This window comes from Equus przewalskii, chromosome 15 (genome assembly GCF_037783145.1).
Source record: "Equus przewalskii isolate Varuska chromosome 15, EquPr2, whole genome shotgun sequence".
Taxonomy (NCBI): Eukaryota; Metazoa; Chordata; class Mammalia; order Perissodactyla; family Equidae; genus Equus; species Equus przewalskii.
Window position 1 is genome coordinate 48,995,915 of NC_091845.1, and position 12,088 is coordinate 49,008,002.

At 46.0% G+C, this 12,088-nt stretch overlaps 1 protein-coding gene across 2 annotated transcripts in view; it reads right to left on the reverse strand.

The window, feature by feature from the left end:
• Window positions 1-12,088, reverse strand: part of ITGA9 (integrin subunit alpha 9) — a 331,274-nt gene that overhangs the window by 12,658 nt on the left and 306,528 nt on the right. For both annotated transcript variants that reach the window (XM_070577273.1, XM_008524662.2), the window contains exon 27: window positions 2,782-2,901. In XM_070577273.1, coding sequence (XP_070433374.1) covers window positions 2,782-2,901 — 120 coding nt within the window. The remainder of the gene's footprint in view (window positions 1-2,781; window positions 2,902-12,088) is intronic.

Consider the following 12,088-nt stretch of genomic DNA (forward strand, 5'->3'; position numbering starts at 1 on the left):
CAAGTGTTCAGTAAATGTGAGCTGAATTAAATATTGCTCTTGGATGATGAGCAAAGCTTTATTGACCCACACGGCGTCACTCAACAGCTTCCTCAAAGCTTTTTGAGACCCTTTTCCTCCACCTCTTTGGAAAAGGCAGCCCTTGTCTGGGTTAAGGACCCCTGACAGCCACCGCTCTGCTCTCTCTCCCAGGCCATGGCAGAAGGTGATATCTGCCTTCTCAGGTCCCAGCAGCTTGGATCACACACAGCTGAGTGACCTCAGAACACAACACAACAGAACACAATAGCCACCTCCTGTAACCAAATTCTTTAAGCAAACACAACAGAAGCAAAGCTAAGCAGATAGCAGGTGGAAGGAGCCTGTGCTCAGGAGATGGGCCACTCCCGAGTGGCAGAGCCAAGTGGGGTGGCCACGAGCAGGGCATACATGCCATAAGAGGGAATGGGGCATGGCCACCATGTTTCCTACTCTGTGTCCCTATCTGCTGCCTTGTACCCAGCTGTGGATGACGGCATTTCCTCTCATCTCAAATGTCCATACAAAGGCAGAAGGAAGGAATACACAGACACATACACAGAACCCCCCCGCCCCCGCCAAAGCCCTTACTGTTTTTTCAGATCCCAAACACTGAGCTGGTTTTGTTCTCCACCCACAGACCCGAGGCCGGCTCAGCAGGAAGGAGTTGGAGTTGGAGAAAAGGGAGAATTAAGAATCTATCTGGCCATGCAGACTAAACAAACAACAAATTGGCAGATTTTTTTTTTTTTTTAGGAAGATTAGCCCTGAGCTAACATCTACTGCCAATCCTCCTCTTTTTGTTGAGGAAGACTAGCCCTGAGCTAACATCTGTGCCCATCTTCCTCTACTTTATATGTGGGACGCCTGCCGCAGTGTGGCTTGATAAGCAGCACATAGGTCCACACTTGGGATCCAAACCAGCAAACCCTGGGCCGCCAAAGCAGAACAGGTGAACTTAACCACTGTGCCACTGGGCGGGTCCCTGGCAGATTGTTTTTAAAAAGTAATATCCACTCCTGGAAAATATACAGAAAAATGGCCACTTTAACTTTTCAAGAGGGCAATTTGCAATATGTAATAAGAGGGTTAAAAAATATGTTTCTTTTGACTCAGTAATTCTATTTCCAGGGTTTCATCTTAAGGATGTAGTGAAGAATTTGTGCAAATATTTGGCTCCAAGGATATTCACTGTGGCACTGTTAAAAGAAGTGTGAAACCAGGAGCCACCTAAATTCCAACAACAGAGGACTGGATGAGTAATCCGCAGACATCTACAGCCTAAGACAGTGCTAGAAATGGGCTTTTAACGATGTGGAAAGATGTTCACAATTTTGTGTTCAGAGAAAAATAGGCTGCAAAATAGTACATGGGATGTCTGAAAAGCATGGGGGCATAAGATAAACTCATTTTCAAGTAATATGCTCAATATATTTATCTTCAACTTACAAACACTTTTTCAGGTGAAATATCTTTAAATTTAAAGCAATCAGTCCAAAAATTGTCAATCTAAAAAATGTACAATAAAAATACTATTTTTCCTGTATTTCTAGACTTCTTGGATACTCTGAAGTGTATTTATTACAGTTTTTTCAGATTAATAATTGAACCCACTGTTTTAATTTTAGAAGTGCTGAGCCTGAAAATAAATTGAACATATTACTGGAAATTTTAACATACTGTTAAAAAATAAGTGGATGCTATGCAAATGCCTGGTCTACGTCTATTATGCAGAGAAAAAGGTCAGGAAAAGACAACACTGTGCTCACCATGGTTATTTCTGGGATGTGGACTCCTGAGTGTTTTATAACTTTTTTCTCCTTATTGATATATTACTAAAGCTAATTATTTGAATTTAAAGCATCCATCCACAATAATGTGAGAGGCTGTTTCCACCTGCCCCTGAAACCTGGAACAGTGGAAAAGCAGGGTTTTGGTGTCGGGAAGTCCCATCTACAGTCCCTGGAGTGTCCTAGGAGCTGGCAACAGTGGAAACAAGAACAGACATGGGCCCCACTCACCTGGAACATCACTGTCCAGTGGAAGAGACAGACCTCCATCAGGCAATGACTCTGAAACCATTACTGATGAACATAGAGGATCTGAAGTAAAAAGACTCTAGATCTCTGAGAAGAGAACGTGAGGCAAAGAACCCATCCTAGACTTGGGGGTGAGGACAAGCCTTTCTCCTTGAGACAGTAACAAGAGGCAAGACATGAAGGATGAGCAGGGGTTCCCTGGCGAAGGAGGCAGGGCAACCTACACCCTGGGTCACCATGGGGTTGGGAGAACTTACGATGCAGCTACCCAAGCAGTGCTCAAGACTCGTACCCATCTCAGTTACCTGAGTCTTCTGGGCAGAAATCTTTTTCATATTCCTCAGGGGAAAAGAACAAAGAGTTGCTCTGTAGTTTCTTTTCTTGTTTTTTCTTAAAGTAAATGGCAAACCACTCCAGTCTCAGCTGTTACTCCCCAAGTTTCTGTTTTGGAGTTAGGCTCTCACCGTCCTATGTTAGGACTGGTGGGAAGGCAGGAAAAGAGGAGAGTCAGAGTTTTGTTCTCTCTCTAAAGCAGTCCAATACTCAGTAGTGAATGGCCTCGAGAGGAGCCAAGATTCCATTCATTGCTCTTCCTCCACTGTACCTGCACCATGAAGGAAGCTCCACCAGAAAACCTCTTCCAAGGAGCTCTAACCTTGGCAAGGCAGGAGGGCTGGCAGCCACCAGAGGGGACTCCATGGGGACCTGCGGTTGCCAGACTCACCTTCCAGAGCAGTACAGCCAGCAGCAGGAAGATGAGGATTCCTACCAGCAAACTTATGGCAATGATCCATCCCACGACGTAGCCTCGGGGCTCCAGGTTATGCAAGGCCTCGAAGACCACCTAGGAGGCAAAGCGAAAGAGACAATGTTTCCCAAACGGAAGTTCCCATAGCATGATGGAGCCCAGCCTGGGCTTGACATTTGGAGCGAACCAGAGAGATGTGTCCAGACTGTTATTACTAAAGGATGGACTCTGTTGAGTGATTTCCTGGTTGTAGACTGATGGATTTTTCACTAGGATCTAAAAAGGCACTTGAAATCCAAGCCCCAGTTCTTCAAAGGGTTGTAATGCTGACAAGCCTGATTTAAATATCAGGAGGGGAACATAAGTGTGGTGAAAAACTTAGAGGATGCACTATATTCTTGATTCAGAGCAGACAACAAGTCTCCCCTTTACTATTGTTTTGAAACAAAAGATGTGGGTGTGCCCTCCATATGAGACAGCAGTGCTTCTTTCCAAGTGTTCAGCTCAGTGTGTAACTTAGTGCGATTATTCGATCAATGCCAGTTTCCCCAACAGATTGTGGACTCCACAGGGGCTGGAACACAGTCTGTCTTGGGTCTCACAGCAGTGCCTAGCACACTGAAGGCACTCACTCAAGGAGCTGTGCTCCAGTTTCCAATGGGAGCCATATGCAATCAGAGCCCATATCTCAGTGAGGCAAGTTTTCCCGATTCTTATGGAAACTCAGTGGTGAGCTGGAGCTGGCTCACTTAGGCTCATGACAGCCAGCCATGTGCATCTCTTCCCAACTCCACATCTAGTGACATTGCAATGGTAGTTTGAAATGGGCCATGGTGGGAGTATTTACACCACAGAAACTGGAAACAAACCAGGGCTCCACTACCCTCCTGCCAGAGGACTGATGGCTTAACATGTATAGCTCAACACTGACTGTACCCTTTGGCTCTGCTTTAGCTCCACTGGTCATGGTAAAGTTCAGTTTTGTAGAATTCAGAAGCATCTATTGTGTTTTCTGCTGCCCAATAACCCTTCCTAACACCCCGCTGTCACATTCAACCTCCTCACTGCTAAAGAGACAAAAATCCCAGCTCCGGGCAGTCATTGTCTCCCTTGGCTGCAGAGAGGTGTTGGTCCAAGCTGTGCTGTGTCCTTGGAATCCCCATTTGGGGAGGGTCTATCTAAACCTAGCTCAACCCTGGGGGCCAGCTGATGTTCTGCGTCTGCCAGGAAGCTGCACTGATCACCAGAGCCCAGTGGTCCTGCCCCTTGCTCAACCCTCAAGTGGTGACTGGGCACAGCACTGACTGGATACTGCCCAGTACTGTTATGTTACCCTTTTAGGGCCTGGCTCCCATCTCTCTCTAACATTTCTCAAATGCTCCTCCATGTCAGGTTCTGCGCTTTTCTTGTAATCTCTTGTCTAGTTCACACAACCACCCCATGAAGTATTCAACACCCATTTTACAGAGGGAGATATGGAGGCCCAGAGAGGACAAGCAATTTGCTCTGGACAATGTAGCTTAAGTGCAGAGTCAGAATTTGAACTCAGGTCTAGCCAACACCAAACTCTCAAATCTGAGCTTGTCACCACCACACTACAGAGTGCCTTGCTGATGGCGGCTCTTTCTTTAAAGACTATCTGTTGATTAAATGGATCATTTATTGTCTCTTTCCAGGTGATAAGGAACGAAAATGTGACCACTTCTATTTCACTGTGTCCATTCCCACAGCTGGGGTAGGAGGGTGTGTGTATGTGCTGGGGGGAGGGGGCGGATGGTCATTCAAGAGGCAGATGGGCTGCCACAGTCTCACCTGCAGATCCTGAACCTAGAACATTATCTCAAGGGAAATTGGGCAGAGCAGAAAACATTCCTTCCTACATGGGGACAAATGGAAGAAAACTGCCTACAGGACACAGTAGTCACTGTGGGAGTAGAAATGAGGCCTCTTTGCAGCACTACTCACTAGCTGTGTGACCTTAGGCAAGGTATTTTACCTCTCTGAGCCTCATTTTTCTCATCTTCAAAACAGGGGTAGCACAGCACCTCCCCAGAGAATTCAAGGATAATGCACATAGAGCCCCCAGCACAGCACCTGACAGAGCCCACCCATGACAAATGGCGGGTGCTCCTATTAGCATCATCATTGCTGGCAGGGAGATTTTTTTGAGTTTGTGCATGATTGGCTACTTTTTAATTTTTAAAAACTATTTTTTGACGTCTCCATATACATAGAGAAAAGTGTACGTAACCTAAGTGTACAGCTCAGTGACTTTTCATATACTGAATGCTAAATGCATCTGTGTAACCAGCTCCCAGATCAAGAAACAGAATGTGACTAGCTCCTCCAAAGCCCCCTTCACACTCCTTTCCAGTCACACCTCTCACGCTGACTTCTAAGAGCCTGGGTTAGCCCCACCTGCTTTTGTCCTCTTGCTAACTGGAGTGTGAACTCCTGCGTCTGGCTTCTTTCTCCTCACATTAAGTTTGGGAGATTCATCCAGATCGTAGCATGTTTATTCTCGTTGCTGTACGGTATTTCACTGTGTGAATACACCACAGTTTATCTATCCATCCTACCCATTTAGGGGCCATTACAAAGAGTGATTTTTAGACCATAGGCAATCCTGAAGGAGGAATACTTGGGGGCGGGAGGTGGTGGGACAGAAATGGGCTCTAAAGTCTGTCGTCATAAGCCCACTGTTTTCTACCTGGTTCTGATTAGAGATTCTTGTGTTTAAAGTCAGATTCATGCCTTTGAGTTCTTTCCCCTAAAAAGCTGCGGATCGAATCACCTCCCACCTTCCGAGTCTCCCGTGGTGTCTTGTACAGACTACTCAGGAGGCACCACGGCCAAACGGCATGACCTGAGGCAACCAAGATATCACTCTCAGTTTCCTCCTCTGTGAAATGGAGGTCTGAAAGGGAAAATAAGGTAGGTTTGTGAAAGCTCCTGGTGTGTGGACGTGTAATAAGAGTCTGCTCAGCCTCCTTGTTGGCAATGAATTGCTGAGACAGGCTGTGAGCTCAGTGGGGTCAGCTGTAAAGCCGGTTAAGAGTATCCGCTACAGTTTAGTCTGGCAAATTCCAAAAGAATGCCCTGTCACTTCCCCGGAATGTGTGTTTAATCTTTCTTATTTTTAGTGATGCCATTCATCTTCTTGGACGTGTGCTTTATGCTTTGGCAGAGCTGGTTCCCGCACATCACGACTCTAATAAACACATTGTGGGTGATGATCTGAGCATCCTGCACAGATCCTGTAAGAAGTCACATTTTAGATAAAAACCCAAAGGCAGGAACAGCAGCATGGACTCCGTGGAGAGTCAAGAAGTACTGACAGGTCATGTCTCTCCCATTGACAAGCGGGTGATCCTGGCTAAGCCCCTGTACCTCTTTAAATACCTTTCCTCTACATTCTCTTGTTTCCATCCTCAGTCACTGCCCCAGTTCAGGTCTGGTCTTCTCTCACCAGCACTACTTCAGGAGCCTTGGAGTGGCCTCCCTGCTGCTAAGAGTTGTCTTTCTAAAGCCCAGGTCTCATCAGCTCGCTTCTCCACTTACACTATCAATGGCTTCCCTTATACTGAATACAGAATTCAGGGTACCAGGCTCTTCACAATGTGGCCTCCTTCCTACCGTTCCATCCCCTTGCTGGACATTCATTCACATTCTAGCTGGTTAGAGTCGTCTCCCCTGTGAGACCTGCGGTCTCCAGCCTCTCTGCAGGCTGCTTTCCACCTGGAATGCTCTTCCATTCATGTCCATTTGACAGACTCCAATACTGCGCATCTTAAAAATGTTCAGACCCTTTGATCCATTAGTTCTGTACTTGAAAATTTACTCAAAGAAACATAAAACACAGAAAAAGTTTTATATTCAAATATGTTCACTGCAGAACTGTTTATATTGGTAAAGAACAGAAATATCCTAAATGTCTAACCATAGGGCAATAATTAAGTAAATTATGGTCAATCACAAAGTAGAACACCACAGAGCTATGAAAAATGATAATATATCTGGCTGTCAAAGTGTAATTTTCAAAAGTTAAAAACATACAAATATATACATACAAATACATAGTGAATATACTTTAAAGATTTATTTAATTCATTATTAAGCAGGATGGCAAAGCTACTTCGAAGAAGGATCTGAAAATGTGTGTAGTCACAGAAAAAAAAAAGAATGCTGAAATCAGATAGAAAATTGGTTAATACTATATAGGGCAATAAACTATAACCTTTAGGATTATATTTCCTGCCAGACAGAAATCATTTTCATCTTTACTGGCAAAAGGCATTGATAACTTATCAGTCTCCTACAAGTTAATATATAACTTCACAGAATCTGGGCCCTAGAGAGCTAGGCAGGCCTGTTAAACCTTGTCTCAAATTTTCATGTGTGCAAGGATCACATGAAGAACCTTGTTAAAATGCAGATTCTGAATTCATGAGTCTGGGAGGGGGGCCCGAGATTCTACATGTCACATAAGCCTGCTGGTGATGTCAGGGCTGCTGTTCCAGGACCACACTTTGAGTAGAAAGGGGCTAGGGAATGTTCCAGTGAGCCATCGAAAGTACATGCAATCATCTTTTTGACGGATTTCCAAGTTTTAAGTACTTTTGAAAACACGATAACATGATAAAAATGATAAGTGATAAAGTTAAAAGAAAATCAGCATATCAATTTAATATCTAGAAGACTTCAACTGTCTAGAAAAACGGTAGGAAATTTTAAAAGTACATAGGCGTTTTTTAAGATTATGAGTACTTTTTCTCTTTTCTATTACCAAATCTATTACCAAGATTTTATTTTTCCTTTTTCTCCCCAAAGCCCCCCGGTACATAGTTGTGTATTTTTTTAGTTGTGGGTCCTTCTAGTTGTGGCATGTGGGATGCCGCCTTAGCATGGCTTGATGAGCTGTGCCATGTCTGTGCCCAGGATTCAAACTGGTGAAACCCTGGGCCACCTGCAGCAGAGCGCGCGAACTTAACCACTCGGCCACGGGGCTGGCCCCTTAAGATTATTTTTTAACTGAGCATTTCAAAGCCAGATTTTAGAAAAACTTAAAAAGGGAGATTCTGCTCCCATTATCTCCTCTCCCAAGAAGCCTGATCTACTCCTCTCTTTTCAGCAGAATTAATCATTCTCTGAGCTGTCGGAAACAGCAATTTTCAACCTCTTTTATCAGAGAAAATCTACGGTAGCATCCTGATGTATATAACAGAAAAAAGTGGAGATTCTCTGGTTGTAAAGAAGGTTGGCAGTCAGAGCCCAGCCTGCTCAGTCTCCCTTCCCAAGCCTGTCCCTCTGTACCCCAGCAGCCCCTGAACCAACTCAGGGAACCCACAGCTCCACAAAGCTTAGTTTGAAAACCGCAGCTGAGCACTTCATAGTCCCAGCTCTAAGTCCTTCCCACTCTGTAAGATAGTGATGTATCTTCCTGTTGATGGACTCCAGTACACTGTGAATTCTCACAGAACAAGGACTCAAATTGCACGTTCCCCTGTCACCTAAACCAAGGTAGTGATTCCTTATGTGATTCATGAACACATAAATTAATAAATGCAATGTCCGTTCTGCCATAGCCTTAGATGAAGCATCAATAGGATTCAGTCTGCAACAAAAGAGATGATGGGATCTGAACCTGGAGTCTCTGAGTGTGCTTCTCTTCTCTCTACTTTAAAAAATATATTTGCAAGTGTTATTTCTTTTGGGAGAGTCCTGGCCATTCATCCATCCCTGTGCGCAGTACCCCCCATCTGTCTGTCCACCCATCTGTGCATCCACCCCATTTGTCCATCTGTCTGTCTACCCGTTCAACAAATGTAGCAACTACTATGTGCCAGGCACTGTAGGGGCTCGTTGATGAATAAAGGAAGCAGTCTTTGCCCTCATGGAGCTTCCACTTCCAGAAAATATGGGCCAATTAGACACATCAATGGAAAATTACAATTTTGGAAAGTGCCCCAAGGGAGAGGTTCATGGGTATAAAAGACTGTGAGACACATGGCAGTCCGAAAGAGTTCCTTGAGGAACTGCTTGAGCTGAGAGCTAAAGAATAAGCAGAAGTTAACTAGTCCAAGAGGAGAGGGAACATCATTCCAAGGAGAAGGAGCAGCACGTGCAAAAGCCCTATGGCAGGAGTGAGCTTGGCAGGGATGAGATGAGGCTGGAGGGGGAAGGGCTGGAGGCTGGTTAAGAATTACATGCTTTATCTTAAGAGGAATGGGAAGCCAACGGAGAGTTTTAACCAGGGGAGTGACATGATTTGCATTTTGCAAAGAGCACTCTAGCTGCGAAATGAATATAGACTAGAAGGGAGAACTTCATGTGGGGGTTTAAGGAACAAACAGCCCCAGTAAGAGGGTTGCAAGGAAAGTGGTTTTCCCAGGGGAGAAGGTGGTGTGAAAGGGGGGAAAAGGCTGAGGTTGAAGGGGAGTCTGGTTTTAGAGGGTGGTAGGAGGCTGAGAGATGGAGAAGGCAGAAGCTCTGACCAGTGAAGGGATGGATGACGGCACGGCCGCAGACTGAAGATGGAGGGCTTATGTGGTGGACGTTAACTAATAAAGCGTAAGGAAATGAGGAGCATGAGGATTTGCCTCAACAGAGCCTTTGAGGAGGACAGACAACAGGCTAGGCTGATGGTAAGCCCAGCACTGGGCATCCTGCCTGCTGCTGCAAAGCTTAATGTACCTGAGGTTTGCAAGCTGGCATCAAGGAACAACCAGGAGCCAACTTCCAGTCTGAGGCAGCTGGCAAACCTAAACCACAGTGCTTGATCCACTTCTGTGTTTCTGGAAACTTTTACATTCCGACCATTGCAAATATACCTAATGCCATAGCTGGAAATGCTCAGGTCTCCATAAGGCCTGAGAACATGACCTCAATGGGGGTACCCCTGGCCCAGGTTCAGTTAGCACCCCCCTGAGGGGAGGTTCGACCCCAGACCCAGGTCAGCTGAAGGTCAACTACAACAGCAAGATGCTCTCTGCAGTCAACATCACACACACACACACACATGCTCTCACAGAGGGAAGGAATTTATGTAAATTAAAAGTAGAAAGGGGAAAACATCTGGGACAATGGAACGACATTTTCACCTGCTTCTGATTACATCTAATAGCCAGTGGGGGTGTAGGGAAGGGAGTAGGGAGAAAGGCTGTGGGAGCTGGGACAAACGTTCTCAGTGGAACCATGTCTTAAATTGCTCTCAGAACATACCCTTCAGAAAGCACCCAGCTCAAGGGAGCAGGGAGACTTCAGGGGACGACATCAACAAAGAGAAAATAAACTGCATTTGGCAAGATCGAGGTTGTAAGTCTGTGCTGTGATAAACAGAGATGTCAAACACGCCCACACTTGTCAGGTGCCGGGTTTCAGAAATTCCTTGCTCTGTTAGAATTTCCAGAGGAATGGGCTGGGCTGGTGTTAATTCCTTTGTTGTTAATAATGGGTCACATTTGTTGAGAATTTACTGTGTGCCAGACACTGTGCTGGGAGGTTTAATATCTACTATTCCTGGTAATCCTCACCACCGCTCTTTAAAGGGAGGAGGAGAACGCAGCTCATTTAACTCAAGCTAGCAAGGGCCCTGGAGAAGTACTTCTTGATGAGTAGCTGTGCATGTGATTAGGAATCAGGCCACAACAGGAAGAGTTCCAGAATCAACAGACCTCTAAGTCAGAACATGATGTGCTCCTGAGGCCCCCAGAGCCAAGGGTCACTCCTAAGGCAAAGGGCCAGCTGTTTACCACCCATGACTGTGTTTCCTACCACCTGCTCAGAATGGGGTTCCCACTGTGTGTGGGCATGGGGCAACAGGACAGCACAGGTCAGAGGAGCAAAAGATTAGGGTAGACTCAGGGCTTGCAAATGGGCAGGCCTGGCAGCCAATCTTGGCTCTTCCACTGACAAACTGTGGCACCTCAGGCTAGTAGGTCTCTTCACCTTCTGGAGCCCGAGTTTCTCCAACAGAAAATGGGAGTAATAATACCTAGTTCACAGGAGTGCTGTGAGAGTGACAGGAGATAACCACATCAAACACCCAGCACTCACAGAACAGAACATATACAAACGAATCTAAAACAATGAAGTCCTTACGTATAGAGAGACCTGGAGCTACACGTGGGGCAGAGACTATTCCATCTGCGTCAAATGCTGTAGGTTCTCTGCCCAGATCCCCTCAGCTTCCTCTATCAGTTCTCGAGGCCCAACCGCCAGCTTCTGCATGCTTTCGCTTCCAGTGGAGGGCAGCTTTTGGAAGTCACTTTCCCCCAGCGTGCATCAGGAGAGAGTGAAGTACCTTGGTTGGCACTTACTAACTCCCGGGGCCACCCCTAGTCAACGACTGACAGGTACAGGAGTATGAAAACCCAGCTCCCTTGCTTCAAGGTGGACCAACTCTGAGGTGTTCCCCACGGGATCAGGCTGAGGCCAGGGTTCTCACCCTCACTACCCTTCTTCCCTTCCCCTATCCTGTCTCCTCACCGCCTTCCTGGTCTCACCAGGAGCACTTCCTTAATAAGCTACTTGCACACACATCCTCATCTCAGGGTCTGCTCCTCGAGAATCTAACCTAAGACACCATCTGACTTCATCTGGAGTGCCTGACCTTCCTCTGTCCACTTAGAAAATTCCTTCAGGACTTGTTCTGGGGTCACTCCTTCCATGCGGCCTGCCCTAACCTCTTCAGCACAGGCACTCTCAACACATGACCATACTGTGCTGTGTGCACATGTACGTCTGTCTGGCCATGGATATGTGTGCATTGTTCACCTGTTTGCGCTATGGAAGTCTTGAGGGTAAATAATTTTTCTTGTTTACACTTATTGAGGGTACAATGTGGGTCTAGGGAGAGAATTTGATGGACTGGACAGCAGCCTTGTCTTAAAAGGCAGCCTTCCAAGGCAGGGTTTCCCTGGGCTCCCTGGGACCCAAGGGGCTCATTGAAGGGGTGCAGAAGCCACCAAGGGAAGGTGGAGATAAAAACGGGGGGAGTTCCAGGTACCCTCCCTCTGATTCAACCAAAGTATATTTCAATTTAGAAATAGGTTCTGTTGTTTAAAAAAAAATAACGATGATGATAATCATGATGATGACTGGAAATCATCGGTTTAGAGTAAACTGACGAAGACTTGAGGATTTGGGGGAGGGAGAGGCTTATTCTTCATTTGGTTCATCCTGTCCATGGCTGTCTCTTTACATGGTGAGAGCCACTGTTAACTGAATGCCCATGTGGATGCCCCAGGCAAGGGGCTTTTCATTAAGATGCCATTTGATCCCT